The sequence below is a fragment of the Conger conger genome, chromosome 1 (genome assembly GCF_963514075.1).
Source record: "Conger conger chromosome 1, fConCon1.1, whole genome shotgun sequence".
Lineage (NCBI taxonomy): Eukaryota > Metazoa > Chordata > Actinopteri > Anguilliformes > Congridae > Conger > Conger conger.
In genome coordinates, this window is record NC_083760.1 from 54580175 (window position 1) to 54602052 (window position 21878).

General features: G+C 46.6%; 1 protein-coding gene across 1 annotated transcript in view; it reads left to right on the plus strand.

The window, feature by feature from the left end:
- The window catches only part of galnt1 (UDP-N-acetyl-alpha-D-galactosamine:polypeptide N-acetylgalactosaminyltransferase 1), a 180932-nt gene extending 159411 nt beyond the window's left edge, over positions 1 to 21521 (plus strand). The window contains exons 10-13 of the mRNA XM_061262141.1: positions 5541 to 5680; positions 9991 to 10089; positions 11405 to 11539; positions 19251 to 21521. Coding sequence (XP_061118125.1) covers positions 5541 to 5680; positions 9991 to 10089; positions 11405 to 11539; positions 19251 to 19397 — 521 coding nt within the window. The 3' untranslated portion in view covers positions 19398 to 21521. The remainder of the gene's footprint in view (positions 1 to 5540; positions 5681 to 9990; positions 10090 to 11404; positions 11540 to 19250) is intronic.
- Positions 21522 to 21878: the final 357 nt, after the last annotated feature.

Sequence of the window (21878 nt, forward strand, 5' to 3'; positions counted from 1 at the left end):
CATAATGTGGCATGCATCACAAGTTACAGGAAATGCATAAAATATTCAGATGCGGTAGCACAGCCGCTGTATTAAGATACCTCAGCAGAGCGGGTAGACATTTTATTTTCTCTTCCTCCATCTTCCCCTTCCTCTTTTTAAATGTCAGAGCTGTCCAATCACTCAGCATTACAGCAGGAGCTATGGAGGAGAACCCCAATCTCTCTCCCCACCCCTCTCCCGTTCCTGCCATATCTCTCTGAGGGCGGGCGGGGGAGAGGCGGGCTCTCCATACGTTTAGAAAGCACGCCGGGGCCCGGCGTTTTCAGGGGAGGCTTATAACGGTGCGTTCCGCGCGTCGCAGCGAGATCATACGTGCGCGGCACCGTGGTGCCCGTCCGTCCACCATGTTCTATAAATGGGGCTCTTCGATTTAGAATTCCAGGAGCCTCTGTCCGTGAGGGAAGTATTGACTTAGCGCGCGATGCCGAGGATAATGGATATTAATATCTCTGCCAATAGTGCTTAGTGTAACCCTGAGCACAAACAGCCCGCGGCTGCGAGGGGAATGGCTAATGCGCAGGGCCGCCGCGCGCGAGGCTGTGATTCACCGTCCGGCGCCGGCCGGAAAGTACCGGTCCTCCTCCCCTGGCGGTTAAGGGGAGGTAAAGTTTATTTATACGCCGCTTTCGAAATAGTGCTCTCCAAGCGCCGGGCGGGAAGGATACGACCGAGAGAATGCCATAAAGAAGGGTGAAAAAGTAGTAAAAGTAAGGAACAAAAACCTAACGAGCAGGGACATAACACACAGGGGTATTTTTTTCATTTTTCACCTGGCCTTGCTCAAACTATGGAAGAGAGTAGATCACTGTTTTCTGTACGCTCTCAAAACCGCTTGATGGAAGCCTACAGGTTGAAGAGGTCGGCTTAGGAGGGGCTCCTAGCTTTCATATTGGTTCCTGGCTTTCTTATCGGTTAGACGGTGTGTACTTACAAGGCCTTCACCCACATTCAGCTCGCCTATTAAAAACTGAAATAAAAATAACACCAAGAAAAACAAGCACAGTGCAGAACGTTGTTACCGCGGCTGCTTTCGTGTTCGTATTTGGGTTATTCCAGAAGGTTCTTCTTTTACTTTCCTGTCGAACTCGAGCGCGGACAGGCCCGTAATGGAGGGAGGATGTCGTGGGATTTTATTTCCGTGTCAGGTATGAGCCGTCTATTAGCTCTTTGACAGGCGGATGTTGCTGTGGTGACCTTAGCGCGCAGAGAGGAGCGGCGGGTGATGGCGGCAGCCGGGGCCGGTAGACTGATAGTAATTTCATGGTACAGAGCTTCTATTAACCTTGCCTGCTCAAAGGAGTCATTGCAGAGGCTGGAGCCTACAGGCAGCCTCAGCATGGGGGGGAGTTAGGGGGGGCCCCCCCACTACTGAATTATTCCCCTTCACCCCACTGCACCGCTCGGCTAACCTGCCCCTGCGTGTGTTTTCACATTATATTTCATTCACAGTGTTATGGAGGCATATCCTTCACTTTATTTGGTTCATTTTTTTATTTTTGTATATTTTTGGGGGGGGTTTTTATATTATAGATCACCCTGTGTGTAAGTCGTGGGGTATTAAAGTGCTGGTCCACCCTGCGTTTGGGGGGTGTTTAAATGCTTCAGTTGGCAGAGCTCAGCTGGGTTCACCCGGAGCAGGCGGGTGATGTGAGACCAGGCTCGGCTCAGGTAGCATACGGTGCGATGGAGAGTAGGCGGATATCACGCACTGCTAAAGACGAAACAAAATGGTGGGTGGCTGTGGAGTGCTAGTAAGGCTTGGCATAGCAAATTTTGGATTATTGCTAAATTGCCCAGAAATTATTGATAAATATGAATTATTCATTTAATTGTTCTTCATTTTTTTAAGAACAATTGGAATGAAATAAAACTCGTAAGTGTGTTACCGATTTGATCTAATACATTTTTGGCTTCCTTTTTTCAGAAATGGCTTATTACTTCTGGAAGGTCAGTTCTGTTTTTCTCAACGATGTACCTGCACAGCCAGTTAGCAGAAACTCTAATGAGAGCATTGGGAATGGATCTGTTGGAACGCTATGGATAATTGTTGACATCACGATGGACAGGTAGTTTGTTTGGCATTGTTAAGTATAAGATCACATTTCTCAAGCAAATGTTGGCTACAAGTTGTCGGATAGTCGGTCAGTTCTTAAACCTTTGACTCTGATTAGTGTTCATGTCATTTCTTTGTAGATAAATAGATTACATGTTACTGCAGTGTAGCATTCCAGTTAATTTTGGGCTAGTTAATAAATGTAATAATCCAGTTAATTTCCCAGTTAGCTTTCGGCTATTTAGTTCGGATTCTGGAATCTAACTGAACTGAACTGGGTGGAATTAACCAATCAACAGCACAAGTACTGTGATTGGTTCAGACCAGTAAGACTCCACCCTTTATCCACATTCTCCTACATGACCTCCTGTATGTGTTAAAAGTCATCGATAGCCCTTTATCGTCAGTACCAATGCCTTTACTGTAGACTTGTGGTGTGTACAGAAGCTCACAGTTTAAAACCCCTGACTGATACAATGTGTCACAATCCCATGTCTCCATATGCCAGTCTCTCTCCCTTTGGATAAGAGCGAATTAATGTCTGGAAACACATTAGCAAAACCGCTAACTTTTAGGGAGGCCTCGCCTCTCGCATTTATAATTTTTTTTGTGGAAATGATTTAAGGGGTAGTGAAGTCGTAAGGATTAATTACCGGGTCCCTCCGGAGGAGAAACCATGCATGTGCGAATGTATTTACTGAGGCTAAACACGGCGCCAGTTCGTCAACCTTCTCAATTAACTTCCTGAGAGGACGCGCTGAGTGAGTCACGCCCATCGCCAACGGGGGCTTAGCGGCACGCTTATCGGAGGGCCTGCGCATCTGTGTGTGTGGGTGTGTGTGCGTGTGTGTGTCTGTGTGTGTCTGTGTGTGTGTGCGGGTGTGTGTGTGGGTGTGTGTCTGTGTGCGGGTGTGTGTGTGGGTGTGTGTCTGTGTGTGTGGGTGTGTGTGGTGTGTGCATGTCTATGTGTGTGCACGCGTGTTTACATCTGCATGTTTGTGCAGATGTGTGCGTGTCTATGTGTGTGCACGCGTGTTTACATCTGCATGTTTGTGCATATGTGAAGGTGAATTTGGCCATAGTAAAATATATTGTAATATGTGTAATATCGCACTGGTTCAGTCAACCAATCTGGGCCATATATGCAGTGTTAATCTGACCACAGGTGGAGATATATGTGTACGTTTGTGCATACAGTTTGTGAAAGTGAATTTGGCAATAGTAAAATATATTTATACGTGTAATATCGCACTGGTTCAGGTCAGTCAGTCGACGCAGTGTTCGTCTGACCACTGATGGATATGTACTCTATGTGTATATTTCTGCATATGAGTGAATTTGGCCAAAATAAAATATTTTTCTACATGTAATATCACACTGGCACACTGGAGTCGACCAGGCTGGGCCATATATATGCAGTGTTAATCTGACTACAGGTGGTGTATTTTTTGTGCATATGTGAAAGAGAATTTGGCCATAGTAAAATATATTGTAATATGTGTAATATCGCACTGGTTCAGTCAGTCGGGGCCATATATATGCAGTGTTAATCTGGCCACAGATGGTGTCTTTTTTGTGCATATGTGAAAGAGAATTTGGCCATAGTAAAATATATTGTAATATGTGTAATATCGCACTGGTTCAGTCAGTCTGGGCCGTATATGCAGTGTTAATCTGGCCACAGATGGAACCTTGTGAATGCAGCGGGCTGAGAGCACGTTTGGTATGGAAGGTTCCGGCTGCTGCGTTTTCATTACTGTTGGGCCCGGTCTTGCGTGGCAACCCGTTTGCTTTGGGGCTGGTCAAACTTGTCTTCAGAATCGATCGACAGCCCACCCGTATCCAAGCCAAGTGGTGCTGAGGGAATATAATTGGTTTTGTCTATATTCGGTGGTTTAATAATTCACTCCTAATACACTAATATATAAGTGTTTTTGACAGCTTTATCCTAAGCAGTCCAGAGGTTGCCTTGCAGGTTCTCAGACAAAGTACTGAACTTTGTTTGTAAACTTTGTTTGCTTGACACTAAAATTCTGCCACTGCCACCAAGCGTTCCATTACTAGGAACTACAGCAGCTGAGAAGTTCTAGAAATAATAGTTGTAGAATTATTCTAGTTTTTGTGTATTTCTCCTTTTCTGAAATCATGACATCAGCTAGAGCAGGTTGATTGCCGCTCTTTAGTGAGCTATTATTTATTATATTGCTTGGAAATGCAGTCTTTATTGGACACTTTTGTCTTATTTTTGGCTGTTAATGTAGGTGGGTAATGTAGTCTTTATAAGGTGGGCGGGTAAAGCGGTCTGTCAGGCTGCTGAGTAATGGAATCTTTATAGAGTGGTTGGGTAATGCAGGATTTATTTTGCAGCTGGGCAGTGTAAAGATGTTGTGCAATAGAATTTTTATTGTGCAGCTGTCTAATGTCTTTGTGGGTAGTTAATGTTGTTTGGTACCGTGGCCTTTATTTGGTGGTTGGGAAATGTAGTTTTTTTTTATGTTGCTGGTCATCGTAGTCCTCATTGGACGGCTTGGTAATGTAAGCCGTTATCGTCTAGCTGGGCACTGTAGTGCAGAAACCTCTAAAGTATTGTGAGGTCCACCACACTGGGCTGCCTAAGCCTCGCCTGGCCACAGAGGCACAGAAGGTCTGACACGGCAGGTCGGCGATAGCCCTGTAGGAATCCCCCTCACGGGAGCCAGAGGAGGGGGTGAGTCAGCCAGCCTTCCGGAAGCTAGGAGATCCGTCTCACAGCTTTGAGTGTCAGCAGCTTGGCAGTGGCAGCGAGCCTCTCGTCAGACCTCTGTGTCAGCAGGTCGGGGGGGCGGGGGGGGGCGTACCGGCAGCTTATAAAAACACCCGTTTGGCCGCGTTCACGTCGACACCTCGCCCGTCGTCTCCCACCTAATCTCAGCCTCAACGGTTGTTGTGACATAGCGGGTGCATCCTGGGAGCGTTTGGCGCCCCACACGGCGGTATCGATCAACTGCACGGCCGTGATGCAGATGCTATCGGCCCCAGCTGGGGTTACTCGGAAGGCTTATCGAGCAGGTGCAGAGCCCGGCAGAGACCGCGTCCCTCCTAAACCCCCCCCCAGTGTGCGGCTAGCGTGTGGCTGCAGGGTGTCGGTCCGCCGCTGTTTGTTTTCGCTGCTCTGTGTGTGTTGCTTTAGGAAGCGTAGTGAAACAATGAGCGTGACAGGTCAAAGTGATACCAACTCAGCCACCACGAGGTGTTCCAGCGACCTCGAGCCAAGGAAAACATCCCGCCGAACAGACGACCGCGCCGCGCTTTTACTCTACCTGTTCAAATGCCTTCTTTGCCACTCTCATGTTGCTTCTGTTTAGCTCATCCGATAGCCAGGCGCTGCCCACAGCCATGTTGGGAATGTGAATTTCTCACTGTGTCCAGTTGCCTAGGTGACTGAAGGGGCTATATCGTGTTGCAGGTGTGACCAAGGTGGACTATGGGGACATTTCCACCCGGACTTCCCTGAGGCAGAAGCTGCAGTGCAAGCCCTTCTCCTGGTACCTGGAAAACGTCTACCCAGACTCCCAGATCCCCCGCCATTACTACTCTCTGGGAGAGGTGAATTATTATTACTATTGTTGTTCTTGTCATTGTTATTGTTAGTATTATTGTTGTTCTTGTTATTGTTATTGTTAGTATTATTGTTGTTCTTGTTATTACTGTTGTCGTTTTGTTGTTGTTGGTATTTTTATTATTACTGTTGCTGTTATTACTGCCATCATTATTCTTTTTATTTTGCTTTTTTTTATTTCCCTTATCCATAGCAACCTACAGAGGTTTGGAAATTGCAGAAATTCGAAATAATTGTAATGTTTGATATTTCGCTCGGTTATTACGGAAACAACATTTCAATCAAGCAGCCGTGACGTCCTGGGAGCGAATGCTTCCAAAAGCACTCGCACCCCGCCCGGCGCCGCCCCCTGAAAAAGCCCCGGTCGCTCCGCACAGCCACTGAAGAGCAGACGGAACGAGCTGCAGATGGCTCTCCGAATGAGTCATGACACTCACTGTTAGCAGATGTTTCTGGAGCGAAAAGAACGCTCACCTGAATAACAATGGAAAATCTGTCGCTGCACTTTGTCCGAACGCGAGCCTCAGTGTGGTTTCAGGACCGGTTTCCCTGCCAGTGAATGCGCCCTTGATTAAATGCAGAATGTCCAGGAAGTACTCCAACATTTACTGAGCGAAAAAGCGAAAACATACTGGCCCCGTTGGCCCGTTTTCTGGGAACTTGGCACGCCCTTCCTCCCTCGTATTTTATCGGCGAAAGTGTAGCTTTCGCGCGATAGCGGCAGAGAGCTCGCGTGGCGGATCTCGCTCACGGTCGGCTGCAGACTGGCTTACATATGTCACTGAAGCGGCGCTAGCGTTTAAGGACACGCTGCATTAAATGGCTGTTTGCTCCGGCGGCGTGCGTGTATGTACCGTCATGAGGGGGCATTTGGGGTAGGAATGTTCCGTCTTTAAGTGGTTTAAGCCTTTCTGTTGGAGAAGTAGTCCTCAGTCAGTGCTTTGATCTTGTGCCTCTGTGTGATTTGTCAACAGTTTGGCGATAGAGCTGAAGTAATTCTAAGTGCTCGGAGCCTTTATTAGTTCTTTGATCTTGGACCAGCGGTCCTTCGCCAATGCGCTGACTGTGTAGTTGTGTTTCAGTTTTACCGTGCTACCGGTCCTGTTTCCTGTTTCTGACCGTGGAGATGTGGTCCTTTTGTCTATTTATTATTTTTTTTCCTTGAACCCACGTGGACACGTCTCTCTCATCCATCTCAGCCGTCTAAATGTTGGGCCGGCCCTCTCTCTCTCCTTCTGGCCAGCCTTTTAGCTTTCACCGACTCACGTCTTCCCTAAACTCATTTCAGGGACAGCAATAAAAAAGCATTAGGTAATCTGTTCTAATTTGATATATTCCTTTTCGTTTACCTTTGTTTTCGGATGACCAACCAACTGAATACGCTTGAAGTGTTTCCAGAGGTGTATAAATCAGCAAGTTGCACAAATTGCCACCCCCCTCTCCCCATTTCTCTTCCAGGCACGGGCACGTTGTAATTGTATTCAGGCAATCGTTGAGGACGGCCCATTCCTCACCCGGGCCCTTAATGGCCGGCGTAAAGCACGCTCTGGAGCGCAAGCAGCGCTGCCTCCTCGTTGCTTTGAGATATGATTTCAGATATTGCTCTTTTTTAATTACTGGAGTCATTACATCAATTCGCTTTGAGCACAGACAAGAGAACAGTGGTTTTTTTCAGTTATGAGGCACGATTAGAGCCCGTTTGTCCAGATTTCTGCTTGTGTTCCTCCGCCACAAAAAAGAAACTTCAGTTGGCTCACTCGTTCAGTTAGCTCACTGACACGTGTTCTCACTGAACGAAAGGCCATGTTGTGAGACCACGTGACCTTTTTTTTTAACGTGACCTCAAGGCGATGGATGTTACATGAACAATATTTCCTTTGAAACATCGACATTCTGAATGATGTTTCGTGGGAACTGCCACTAATAAAACCAGACACAGTTGACTGAGCCAATGATGTGAGATCACAGGGCATAATTAGACGATTAACCAATCGCGGCACCGCAGCCCATAGGACATGGAATCATTGCTTAATCACATTTTGCACGCATACACTACAGTTATTAAATTAGTGATGAACATTGCAAAATTTACATGCATAACCTTCAGGCTTCACATGTTTCAGGATAGGAATTAACAGTAATCCTGTTTTGAGAATTATATACGTTTACACACGCACACACAGGCATATTCCTGCACACATTCACAGGTTAAAAATCATTTTTTAAATTTTTTTAATGTTTATTTGAATCACAATCGATCTTTGTTTAAGTGCAGTCTGAACCTCACACGGTCCAGGCTATGCTGCATAGATGGAGGAGAAGTCTGAATGCCCAGGAAATGAAAAACCAGGACAGCTGGTCAGATGCCCTGTGGCCAATTTTTAGAAAATCTAATGCGATCCCGTTTATCGGGCACTCAGTCTGTGGGGTCAGGGCGTGAGATAAATGGGAGGATGAAAGGCTAATGATGATTAAGTGATAAGAGCTTTGAAACCGGGTTTGGGCTGAATTAGGAATACACTAAACGCTGTTTGGCATGCGCTACTGACTTAAGTGAGATACAATAAAAATGTTCTTAGGGAGCTGAGGCAAGTTATTCAAATAATGAAAAGGCCAGCACTTGGCTAATATATGTAACTCTTTTTACTTACGAGATGCATTAGTGATCTTAATGGCCTACTCAGACTCTGCCATCTGTTGGATACTGCCATCCTTAGTATGTACTGTATATACTTAAAGATTGAGCAGGTCTTTTCAACAGTCATTTTCCCAACATCAGTCAAACATCCTGTTATCAGTTAAAAATTAGCAATTAGCATCAGTCATTAGTAGATAGGCGCGAATGCGGGGGGACTTTTCACAGTACAATTCGATAAGCCTATAACAGGATTACAAAAACCAAAATATAGCTAAACCTTTTTCATAAAAAGGCAGATATGCAGCCCATTTGCATTCGTATGAACTCAGCGTTATCTTACTTGCACTGAAACTTCGTCTTGGGTAGCAGCTTGGCCAATAGCTCAAGAGCAATGCCTGTCCAGGAAATTAGAAAAGTAGTGACTGGGTATATTACAGCCTAAAATGGCACACAGATGTTTGAGTCTCACACAACAGAAACCCTCACAGGAAACAACACTCCGAACCACAAAAATAGCTGTGCTCCATTTACCAGCAGGTTTCACATCGGCACAAACCCAGCTGTCGTTTCTGTACAGTTTTACGGAGTAATTTCAAGTCTGTTGATCAAGATGTAGCCCTTAATAAGATTAACATGGTCACGTTCACCTGAATGATTCCACTATGTGACAATGAAGTCGTCAGGTAATTAAGGATTGTTCTGTAATTAAAGCAGAAACTCTTTTTTTCTCCCATTTGATTGGCAAGCGATCCTCCTTCAAGTCAATATTCTTGCTACCATCAAGACGTGGGGGCTTAATTAGCTGTTTTTACAAGGTTACGGGGATGTGAATATTTATTCGCGCCGGGAGCTGTTTTTCTCGCCGTAGCGGCCCTTCGGCGGAACGTTTGCCTGCCGAGCGATGAGCCGCGGGAGGCGGGTGGAGGGCCACAGTTTTTTTGTTTGGTCGCTCAGCCTTTGATCTGATCGATGGGTTTCCCCCCCGGGCGTCTGTCGCCAGCGGAAGAGCGGCAGGAAGCCTCCGGAATATTTGAGTTTGAGCCGAATCGCAGTATGGGCGTATGGGGCGTGATGTGCCTCGTTGCGATGTAGCAGTGTCGCTCCTGGGGAGGGAGGGCAACAAAAGGAAGAGCCCGGCGGGTGCAGCTAACGCCGCCGCGGCTAACGCTGACGAACCACGGTTGTCATGGCAATGGAAGTGGTGGGCGGGGGGGGCCAGCGGAGCAGGGCGACTCTGGGACCCGCGGGGGGGCGGCCTTCACACCCACGTCTCCGTCGCCTCGTCAACCTCGGAGGCACAACTCGCTGCCTCCAAACTGGTGTCAGTAACATGTCCCCTGCGTCTCAGTCTCACGCTCTTCTACGAAAAGAGCAACCGAAATAAAGACGCAGCTCTCACCCCAGCGGAGAACCAACGGAACTGTCTCAGATCACTGATAACGCCTAAATAAAAGCGTTCAGCTTTCGGCTGAATAAAAGCTTTCAGCTTTCGGCTGAATAAAAGCTTTCAGCTTTCGGCTGAATAAAAGCGTGGTGAAAGACCCGGCGGACAGCGATCGGGCAGCGTTGGCTGAAATTAGAAGGAAGGAAGGAAATTTGTTTTGTGGTTGTGCTCTCTGCTCGGGTTCTGAAAGGAGTGTTTTCTGCTGTTGCCTTTAGATCCGCAATGTGGAGACCAACCAGTGCCTGGATAACATGGCCAGGAAAGAGAACGAGAAAGTGGGGATATTCAACTGCCACGGCATGGGTGGAAACCAGGTGAGTTTCCTCCTCTACCAGACTCCTCTCTCACGCACGCCTCTTACTTTTATCCCCGACTTCAAAACGTACTGGTATCCCTACATTTCCCCCTCATAGGTTATTTAACTTTGTGCAGACATTCACTGCTGGAGTTTTACTGTCAGTTTGGGCCTAGATCTAGTCCAGTGCAACAGAGCAGGTTCTCAGACATGATTGTAATTTCTAGCTTTCCGTTGCAAGCAGGGTTGTGGGTGCAGGGTAATCACATGGACACACTTTCCTGCTGAACCATGTGACCTACAGAATGCATTTAAGTGGCTAACTTACTTTTAGTTTAGTATCAACATGTGGATACATCACAACTGGTCTTCTTAACCCTCTTGTATTAACACTGGCTCTAAGTCCCTGCCGTTTTAATGAAGTAGTTCTGCGGCCCCCTTCATTCGACACAGGCCAGGAATAAGTGCCTCGTGGCTGAGCAGGAAGTGGCTTCCTTCTCATTTCATTTTTTCATACTTTGCCGGGTGGCACATATCTTAATTCCCCGGCTCACTCTTTGTATGACAGGCCGAGGTGAACACCACTGCTAGCTCTTAGTCACGCTCGTCTGAATGAGCTCTTTCAGGGAAGAATTAGTCGTCTGGGTAAATGAAGTCCTTCGCAAAAAGGAAAAAAAAATCCCTCCACCGGCATAGAGAGCCGGATGGTATGGTGGCACCCTCTCTTGTCCTTCCGAGCTGTAAATTAGAGCAGTGGCAAACGCCGTCGGCTCTTTACCATGCCCGGACTCGACTCCCTCCTGCCCCTATCCAAAGTTGCAGGCGGAGGGTGGTAATTGGACGGGTAAGCGCCGCCCGTGGCTTATTGGGCTGTAATGAGCTTGCACTGTCGCGAGAGCCCGGCCCTCCCAGGATCCCCGCTGCACTTAGAGCCCTGCCTTTACAGCGGATAAATAATGAAGCAGCCTCTCAACCCCGCAGCTCTGAGGCTCACGCTCACACTCAGACAGGGCACCCAGGGGTGTATTTGTCTGACTGGGTTCTGAGGCTGTTGAGGTCCTGTAGTCTGAGCTTTTGATCTAAACTCAGCTTATTTAACCAGAAAAAAACGGGGCTTTATTTCTTCTCCCTCACAGTTTTTCATACATATTTGACAACTCGGGCACTTCTGAACGGTTAAGACCTCAAGTGACTGAAAGAGATGAAGGGCTGTTTCATTCTTTTATTTATTTATTTGATTTTTTTGAAGAACCGTAAGCCTTTGTGTGTTGAAAGCGGTGGTGTTCTGACTCCCATTTTGGGCTCCTCTTCACCCCCCCTCCCCTTCCCTGCAGGTTTTCTCCTACACAGCCAATAAGGAGATCCGCACTGACGACCTCTGCCTGGACGTGTCCAAGCTGAGCGGCCCGGTCATGATGCTGAAGTGTCACCACCTGAAAGGGAACCAGTTATGGGAGTACGACCCCATGGTGAGTGAGTGGGCGGAGGCTAGCGACTCGGAAAGAGGACTCCCGGGGAAAAGCAGGTTTCTGATTGGTCCTGTCACCCTGTTCCTGTACTTTCCCCTCTGACGTTACGCGTCGCTTGCATAGCGGATTGCTTTCATCTGAAATGCGTCAGTTAGCTGCGAAGGTTTCCCAGGACAGTTTCCTCTCAGACAGAAGCCACCCCTACAGGGAAAAAAGTGTTACTGTCGCATCTCAGGCGCTAATGAACAATCTGGTAAGCGTTAATCACAGTGAATACCGAAATGTGCGAGGAGCAAGGGTTGGTGAGCATTTAGGAGATTTCAGTAAGTTTAAAGGCCCCAAGAGACAAGGTAAGAACCTGGAGGGGGTAACGTTCGTGACGTTCTGGTGGTAAAACACCTACTTATTCAGATAGCTTTTCTCTTCTGCTTCTGGCTCCGGTTAGCCTCAGATGAAGAATTTGATTCAGCCCCTGCATGGCCTGGCCCTTCCCCCTACCTCAGTTGTACAGAGCTCAGACCTCCAGGTTTGGCTGACTCAGGGCGCCCTTGGTTCCCTCCTCAGGGGTTCCTGGGAGGGGGGAGAGAGGAGGGGTAAGGGGCGGGGGCAATGGTACACAGAGACCATGACAGTTTCAAGGGTCCAATCCAGTGGCTCTTAGAGGCGAATGCTGGGGTTTGTTGACATTGCCTTTTATGGGCGGTGATAGCAAAGCGAGTGCACCCACGTGTCACTAGCCCCCACCCACCAAATTCAGCCCGCTCCCTCGCCTCACTCCCTCACAATTCAGCATGTGTTCACGTATTCACAAGGCGCTGCCTGCCCTCCCCGGTCCCAGCCCTGCCGAGTGCCTCCGCACTCAGTCACTGTCAGACTGAGCCCTGGCACACCGCCCGGGCGCGAAGCTTCGGCCTCACGATGAGCGCGCGGTCAAACGCCTCTCTGCCAGGTCAACACAGCCGCTGCAGACTGCAGCTAGTGGACAGCTCGCTCTCTGGGCTTTATATTACTGTTATTATTTCAGTTTCAGTGAATGATTTCGTCTGGCTCAGCGTGTACTTTCATTGCATTACAAACTCCAGTGTACGGTTTCCAGAATGAGGTTTCCTTCCTCTAAATTGTAGGGGATTCAGGAAATGACATGTAGCTAGGCTATGGAGCGGCGTGTTGGGTTCAGGTACTGGAGTGCACACGGACTCCTTTACGTGGGGTGGCGGGTTTTTGTGGGAATCTGTGACTTCCTTGAGCGGAGTCACTGTGGCTGGCACAAATTTTTACAACGATTTGATGTGTTCTTTAAATTGAAGAACCAAGTTTTGAAAATCTGAATGGGAGTTCATTTAACATTTTTTGCGTTTGGAAAAATATTGGGGAAGGAATCGCACCCGGCAACACTACAGGGCCAAGAGGCAGGAACTCCCAGTTAAGTTACCAGGGCGCATCTGGCGACCTTGGGATGAGGCCTGCCCTTTTAACGACCTTATGTGGGGATCTGGATAAGCGGATGCTGTCAGTTATAACTGTCCTCCCTGCACAGGAGGAATCACCGCAGTTCACACGGGAATGCCAGGTCACCGGCAATCCGTCAATCCCAAATGTCACGTCATCAAACTGACACATATCTACTGCCTCTTATTTAACCCTTTCCACTATGCCCCTCCTAGAGGGCAATTTCCACCTATTTTGTACTGGTCATATAAAAGTGTCAATATCTCAAAAACTATGATTGAAGACTTAAATTAAAGAAGAGACTTGTACCATTCAGAAATTTGAGACAAATTTATGTCAGAGCATGTACATACAGTGTATACTAAAATACAAACAAAATGACAAAACACCTTATGTTTGTATAGTTAGCACTGTATATCTCAATTTCTAAGGACCAACACAGAACTACTTTATATTCATGCGCATTTGATGTTATCTTGTGTACAAAATATGGTAAAAATATTGACTGGCATTCCAAAACCCCACCCAGATGTCCTCAAGTGTCCCCAAATCTCTCCAAATAGAAAACATCTGCATATCTTTTTGTCCAGACACATGAATGATCAGAAAAGCTTATTTTCTAACACAGATTTGTTTATACAAAATGTAAACAAAATGAACCGTCACATATATGAGAGTATGTTTGTAAGCATGCCCAAAGTATCCAAAAAAATAGAATTACTCCCCAATGCTTTCTAACCAAACTGCATCACATTTAAAATTTAGATTTATTTCAAAATTAGATTAACCAGAGCCCTGTTTATCAGTATAATGAACGGTTTATCTATACTGTCCAAATACTGTAATTACACACGTCTGTATATTAATTCTGCTATGCGAACGGAGTGATATTCCCTAACTGTCCGTCTCATGAATATGACACATTATACCTTGTTGGAAAGGGTACGAAAGCCGGTGCATGCCATGTTTTACATGAGTTTGGTACTGAAATGACATAGCAATGAATTTATACAACAATAATATAATAGTTCAAGTTCAAGATGGCATTTGCTCAAATGGCATTTGCATTAGTCCCGGCAAAAAAAAAAAAAAATCCCGAAAATGGCTGAACGGATTAGGAAATAAACTTCCACTGTCAGTCAGAAAGCTTAATAAGTTGGTGGGATATTTGGTTCCATAAATATGTATCGAATAATTTGCAAAACAAACTGGAATTTCTGGATAGGGAAGAGGGTTAATATTAATGTGTGTGTGTGTGTGTGTGTGTGTGTGTGTGTGTGTGTGCGAGTATCTGTGTGTGTGTATATCTGAAGGAGTTCCCCAGGAAAGCTGGCTTCATGCAAATGCATCCCATTCAGGTCTATGATCGACAGAACGTTACAAGAACACCCCATTTTAAGGTTTATCACTGTAAGCAATCCCATAATTCAGTGTGGACAGAATTAACATATTTTCCTGAGGGAGTTTTGGCTTATGGCGTAGTCTCTAGGGCTGCTACCCCTCAGCCAACACTGCAGAAAATAAGTATCTTAGTCTTATATATAGACTTAAAATCTTTTCTTTTGCTAAATGAGACAAACTTAACTTAAAACAAGGTAATATTTTCTACTTGAGAGAAAAAAAAGATCTTGAGTCTTAATACAAGACTAAAAATGTTATTTCTTGCAATGCACATACAAGTCGTCGTTCCTTCCCCTGATACCCACTGCACTGTGATCCGTCTCTAACTGAGCTGATTCCATCTGTCTGAATGAAGTGGAAAACACGGAAGGCAGACTGTCTGCTGCCCTTTAAAAAGGCCCTTTCCCTTAATCTGTATATGAGCACTGATTGCACAGTCCGGATCAGAGATAGTGAGTCTTCAGCCCCCAGAATAAGCAGAACAAGCCTGTATACCGTCTGGAGCTCTGCATTTAATTATCAGCACACAAACAACAAATGGCAAGCTGCTGCACTCGTGCATCCAGTGACCCCTAACAGGAAGTTGAAACTTATTAGATGAATATACAGTATGTTAATGGTTTCCATGAGCACACGAAGACCCCTTTTCAAATTACAGCCTGGCAATTGGCTAATCAGATTCGCATTAGCTAATGATGTCACAGCACAGAAGCGGTAACCTCACGGCTAACCAGCGGGCAAATATACATTGCTATTCCAGCAACTTGTTAGTTATGACGTCTTTACTTTACCTCTTAACTTATCTTGTGTTTGTTTTCTGAAAATATCTCTGCTTCTTATCTCCTTATTAGCTACTTGTGTTTCAAACTACGTTGACTGTATATTTGCGTATGTCGGTTCACTTTGAACCGTCAAATCAGTGACTTTATTTTCGCTGTCAGATATCAGTATTCAGACTGCAGGATATTTTGGCTGCTCTACTGTCTCCACTTCATTTTAGGCTCAGTGAGTCATTCATTATTCAGCTTGTGGTGTTGAGCAGTTTGTACAGGGTAAGGCTGCTGAAGTTGCTTCATCAGTTTTGGCCCCTCGGTGATTATTCTCAAGTCCAAAGACTCATGTATTGTTAAGTTCCACGGTCTTAGTGTGCTGGTATGTACACAGTACTGTTTTTTTATTATTATTCAGACCTGGGTCAAATGCATAATTGTTTTGGATTCAAATACTTTTCTACACTTTTACTGAGCTTGTCTGGTGTATTGGAACCTATGAGATACTCTTAGCAAATGGAAACCCCTCCTTATGGTCCTCTTGTTCAGCTGAATTGATCTTGCCTGGTGCAATTGAGCCAACCAAGAGGACCATAAGGTGGGGTTTGCACTTTTTGAGAGTATCTCATAGGTTCCAACACACCAGACAAGCTCAGTGAAAGTATTTGAATCCAATATAATGACATAATTGTCCCAGGTCTGATTTACACATCAGTGCAGGTGGAGGTTAGTTGTGAATGTTGCTTGAGGGTTTGAGCGGCTGCAGTCCTCCTCAGACTGGACGCTGAAACCCCTGTCTCTGGTGGCTGCTTGTGTTTCCTGCCTCTTCTTGTGTTTCCTGCGCTGGTGCTTCATCACTGCAGATGAGGATTGCTGCGCGAGATGATGACACGAGGAGGAAAGGCTGGCGAGAGGCAGACGTTATTAGCTGACACGGCGTCCGAAACTTTATCCTTTGTGCTCGGGAGTGCGGACGGGAACCGAGCCAGACCAGTAAAAACGCTGAACTTTCTGATTAAAGAGGAGAAGACACGACTCAGAAACCTGCCACAAGCAATTAAGACACAGTTCCCCCTTTGAAGCGCTCCGGAAAAAAATGTTTTTGAGTGTCGCCGACGAGAGCAGTGTCCTGCTTTTACAGCTTTGTCCCACACCACAGGACCGTCCATTTTGTCACTGCCGTGGAAGGGCTTAAGTTCTCCTACCCCCCCCGCCCCCCTATTCCCAACACCTTTAAATTCGCTTTCATTCTGTTGGCTAAATGCTAGTTCATACACACACAAAAGCGAGCGTTTTAATTACAGTTCCCGTAACTGTAATTTACAGCTTCCCAATGCGAGAACCTTCGTGCTGGCGGGGAGCGTTGGGTCGGTCGGTAGTGCCGTCGCGGATGCTTGAGGCGTGAGCCTCCCGGCAAGGCACGGGCCGAGTTTCTCCACGAGGGAGCGAGCTTGCCATTATCGCCCTGTCGGCCCCCCGTCTAGAGATCAGAGCAGGGGGCAGAGGGCCTGTTTTCACAGCCCGAATGATGTATAAAATCACACTGTGAATCAAAGGATGGAGAAGAAACACCTCGCTCTTCAGCTAATGGGCGCGGTGGATGGAGACCCGATGATGCACGATCGGTGCCTTGCGCCCTGATCCCCTCTGCCCTTCCCCCAACCTGGACAGCACCCTGCTGACTGGAAACTTCCGGAAGGATTCATTCCCAAAGTAAAGCTGGGGTGTTTTTACACCCAAACAAATTCCACCCGTGGAAGCATACAATGAGTGTTAGAGCAGTGAGAAAAGGCCCCCGTTCTCTTTAGGCTCTGTTTAGTCAGGCAGCTGCTCACCGTGTTTGTGCAAAGAGAGCAGTGCCACACGTCTCTCTGAATCTTTTATCATCACTCTGCTCCGTGTTTCATGAATTAGTTGCACGCCCCACTCCAGTGCTCATGCTTACATGCAGAAAAAATAAATACTCGCTACAAACCCCTTCCTCCTTATAATCTTTAGTTGGCAAGTTTTTTTAATGTTCGTGCGGTACACCTCTTGTCCGCCAGCTTTTAGTATACACTCACTTTTAGTGTAAAAATTGTTTTCCTGACCGCATCTTAAGGGAAGCGGTCCACAAGCCTTCAGTGCTGTGGTGACACATGGCTGTCTGCTGGGCTGGCAGAGTGCTGTGCTTATGGGCCCGCATTCAGCAGTGGTGTGGAGCCAAAGACCCATTACTGTGACATACAGTAATGCCTAACTGCATGAAAACCCTTCAGCTTTCACCTCACTCCTTGCACATGCTCTCATTCTCCAGAGATTTCAGAATTTATAGTGGGAGCCAATGAGCTGGTGAAGGGATAACGGTTATGGTAGAGTGATGAGGGTTAGGGTGGAGGGATGGAAGTTAGGGTGGAGGGTAGAGGGATAAGAGTGAAGAGATAAGGGTGTAGAGATAAGAGTGTAGAGATGAGGGTGTAGAGATGAGGGTGTAGAGATAAGAGTGTAGAGATAAGAGTGTAGAGATGAGGGTGTAGAGATAAGAGTGTAGAGATAAGGGTGTAGAGATGAGGGTGTAGAGATAAGAGTGTAGAGATGAGGGTGTAGAGATAAGAGTGTAGAGATGAGGGTGTAGAGATGTAGGTGTAGAGATAAGAGTGTAGAGATGAGGGTGTAGAGATGTAGGTGAAGAGATTAGGGTGGAGGGTCTCAGCTGGCTGGGTGCAGAGGAACAGTGCAGGGCAGGGCAGAGAGCTCTGAAAGCGGGGCTCATTGGATTAAGGACATCTGACACCCGAGCCCAGCTGAACACTTCCCGGGCACACGGTTACTCTCCAGAGAGCTGATGGGAAGTCGGCGGGGTGCAGGTCTGCAGATGGGGCCGGGCCGAGGAGATTGCCTTAGGTAATGCGTTTACAGCAGTAATGCGCCGAGCTGAGGTGCACGCTATAGAGTTACAGGAAGCATCAGGGTCCGAGAGAGAGAGAGTCGGGAGGATTAGAAAGGTAAGTAACCGGCATTAACGAGCCATTAACCCCGCTCGGCGCACGCTGCCAGCTGAGGCGGATTGATCTGAGGACGTTTTGGGTTTAAGGGCACCTGTGACGCCCGTCTCAAAGAGCCCAGTAAAGCCGGTTAAACGCCCCTCTCCCCCCGCACTGGGGCCGTCCCCACCCGGTCTCTACCCGGCGAGTTACGCTCTCTTTCCTAGCCCTTTCCTTCCCGCTTTCTCTCGTGGTGCCAGCTGGTGCTCCTACTGCCTGCAGTCTGTCGGAGCGTCTGGGATCCCTGGTGTTGGGGGAGTGAGGGAGCAGACCGTTTAAGCGGTCGCTCTGCTTGCTGTTCGTGAAGGGGGTCTTAAAAGCTCAGCTTCGCCCTGGACCATTAAAACTCAACAGGCGGAGGCGTAGCGTGCATGAAGACTAGCTCACTGAGAGAAGGCCTGCATGTGCAGGGTGGGGACCATCCTCCATTTTGTTTTTCATATTGAGTACCAGAGGTGGCACGGATGGTGCAGTGGGTAGCACTGCCGCCTCACAGCAAGGAGGTCCTAGGTTCGAATCCTGGTTGGTCGGGGCCTTTCTGTGTGGAGTTTGCATGTTCTCCCTGTGTTTGCGTGGGTTTCCTCCCACAGTCCAAAGATATGCAGGTTAGGCTGATTGGAGAGTCTAAATTGCCTGTAGGTATGAGTGTGTGAGTGAATGGTGTATGTGCCCTGCGATGGACTGCCGACCTGTCCAGGGTGTATTCCTGCCTTTTGCCTAATGTATGCTGGGATAGGCTCCAGCCCCCCTGCGACCCTGTTTAGGATAAGCAAGTTAGGGTAATGAATGAATGAATATTGACACAATGCTTTTCAGGGGTCATGTGTCTTGAAAAACGGTCATATGATGAAATACAACGCTGGCATCGCATCCGTCTGTTAAGGGAGATGTAACGCGCAGGTCACATTGCCCATAAGGGGTTAAATAAACATAACTGCAATTTTCAAATATGCTTTATATGTATTCTAATGTTTCCCATCACAAAATGTATGTGAGAAAATGTTTATTAGGTCAAGGACAAGGTCATGGATTAGATCCCTAATTCCGTGTCTCCTCCTTTTCTTGCAGAAACTGACATTAGTGCACGTCAACAGCAACCAGTGTCTGGACAAGGCCACGGAGGAGGACAGCCAGGTGCCCAGCGTCAGAGACTGCAATGGCAGCCGGTCCCAGCAGTGGCTCCTGAGGAACGTCACGTTGCCCGAGATATTCTAAACACAATGGAGACAGACGGAGGGCAATCGAGAGAGGAAGGGGCTGCAGTCACACAAACATTCGAAGAGAGAGCGAGGAACGAGCGGGAAAATATTTTTCGACCGGGCTACCTCGGCAAACTTCTCTGCCCTCACGGTGGCTGCAAAAGAGAAATAAATAACTCCCCTTTACTCTGTGAGAGACAGAGAGAGAGAAAAGACTTGGGCGCTGGAGGGAAAAAAACTTGATTCATGTGCACTTGCCTTTCCTAGAAGAGGCAGTCGTCCCAGTACCGCTTGCATATCGGTTGTTTACGTGACTGCCTCTGTTTTTTTTTATTTTTGCGTGTGCGTGCATGTGCGTGTATGTGGGTGAGTGTGTGTGTGAGTGTGAGTGTATGTGTGTTTTCCCTCCAAAAGGGGCATTGCCTCGCTTTTGTTTTATTTAATTTTTTTATATGGAAGTACAAAAATCAGTGAAGGTGTGATGAAAGGGCACGCCTGTGATTCAGCAGAATATGAGCCTACAGGGTGTCGCCTGGGGAGGAGGCCTACTAATATCAGTGTGTGTGTGTGTGCGTGTGTGTGTGTGTGTGTGTGTGTGTGCGCGTGTGTGCGCGTGTGTGCGCGTGTGTGTGTGTGTGGGTTATCAGCGAGGTTATGGCTTTGGAAGGAAAAGGACAAGCCACACATGACACGGCCTGGCCAAGCAAGTCACAGCTGCTGAAACTCTTTGTCCACAGATATTTTAGGCCAGTTGAGTCGAAGGACTACATACTGTGGAAAAGCTCAACAGAGAAAGGAGTCTCACAAACTCAAATTGAGAAGAGAACAATGAAGCAATCATAAAAAACAGGGTTGACTTTAATTCCTATAGGTTCAAAAGACAAAATAATCAGTTTGTGATATCTTCGATTTTTATGTAGGATTTTTTTACATGAATCGTAAACATAATTTTTTGTTTGTTTTTACAGTTTTGTGAGTGCCACAAAAAAAGTGATTTGAGTTTATTTTTAAAATTTAAATTGGACCCTTTTTTGTTTGTTTGTCTGTTTGTCTTTAAATAAGGTGTTAATATAGAGCTAACATGTATACATCTAGGTCTCTGTATATCCCAGAACTGTTGCCTTCTTGGTCATTTTGTGACTGACCTTGATGATCTAATCTTGCTGTTTGCTCCGTAATGGTGGTCTTTCCATTTCAGTTTGAAGGAGAGAGTTGTGCTTCCACGCTTATCTACTGTCGTGTGTCACCCTTTGACAGTTCCCCAAGTGACCCTCCTAGGGCCCTTTCCCTTTTTCGTGTGATGAGCGCACGTCTATGTCATCGCTACGTTTCATTGCAGCTATCGCGCACCTTGCTTGGTCCCAGAGGGGGTGCGCTTTGGAAATGCTTGATGTTGACTTCACTTCAGGAGTTCTCCAGGTGACGGAGTGACGTCACCTTGCGCTCAAGCCCGTTTCCACATCGGACTCTTCTAACCCGCTGAAGGCCCCCCTCGCCCTCACTTCCTCCAATGGCGACAAAAAGTGGACAATGGACACGCCCACACATCAACTGCATTTCATCTTTTTATTTTCTGTAGATACAAAGGAACATGAAAAAAAAACTGCATTATCATATCTTTTCTGGATTAACAGACCAAAAGAGACCTTTACAGACTGGAGATTATTAACTGTGGGGCAAATGAACAGGTGTGATATGGAATCCCCCGTAAGGGTTTTAGATGATAAAACAGATGAATCACTGACTGATATTATGGAGTTTTCTTGTCTGAAGGCACACACGGGCCATCCTATCAACAACCAGAATTCTGGATATCATTTTTCTTATCATATTGCTTTTATCATCATGATTAATTCACGTTTAATATGGATGTTAACGACCAACATCATCAAGTTCCTACATATAATACTTTATCTGAAGTTTTCGGTAAAGTCCATACATTTCAGTTTCCTTTTTAAGCAGGAAAAGAGGGTGTTTACACACATTTTTTAAAATAAATGTCTGTTCATTTGTACTTTTTATTTCATGTTTCCGAGACTAAGACTGAATCTTGAAGGGTTTGATGATTCGTATGACTGTATTTTAAGGGCTCCCAAAGGAGCTGGTCTACAAGGGGGGAAATAAAGAGTGAGAAAGTGTTTACAGTACTTATATTACCTTTGTGTGTGTGTGTGCGCGCGCGTGTGTGTGCGCGCACGGGCGTGCGAGAGAGATAGAGAGCCATACAGTCGGTGAAGTTGGTTCACTTCAGCTCACAGCATTTTATTTTTCCACCAATAAAAATATGTGACCCGCTCTATCAAAATCAGTCCCATTGACCGGAAAATATTTTGAGTTTCAGGAACTAGTCAAAGGAGGACTGTAAGCTTTCTAACCATACCAAAGTTATCTCTCGACTCCAGATAACAAGGGAGTTGTGTCCTAGAATTACATGAGGCTGGGAGAATACCGGCAATGGGCTAACGAAACTCTAGGGCTATAACTTGTCATTTTATGT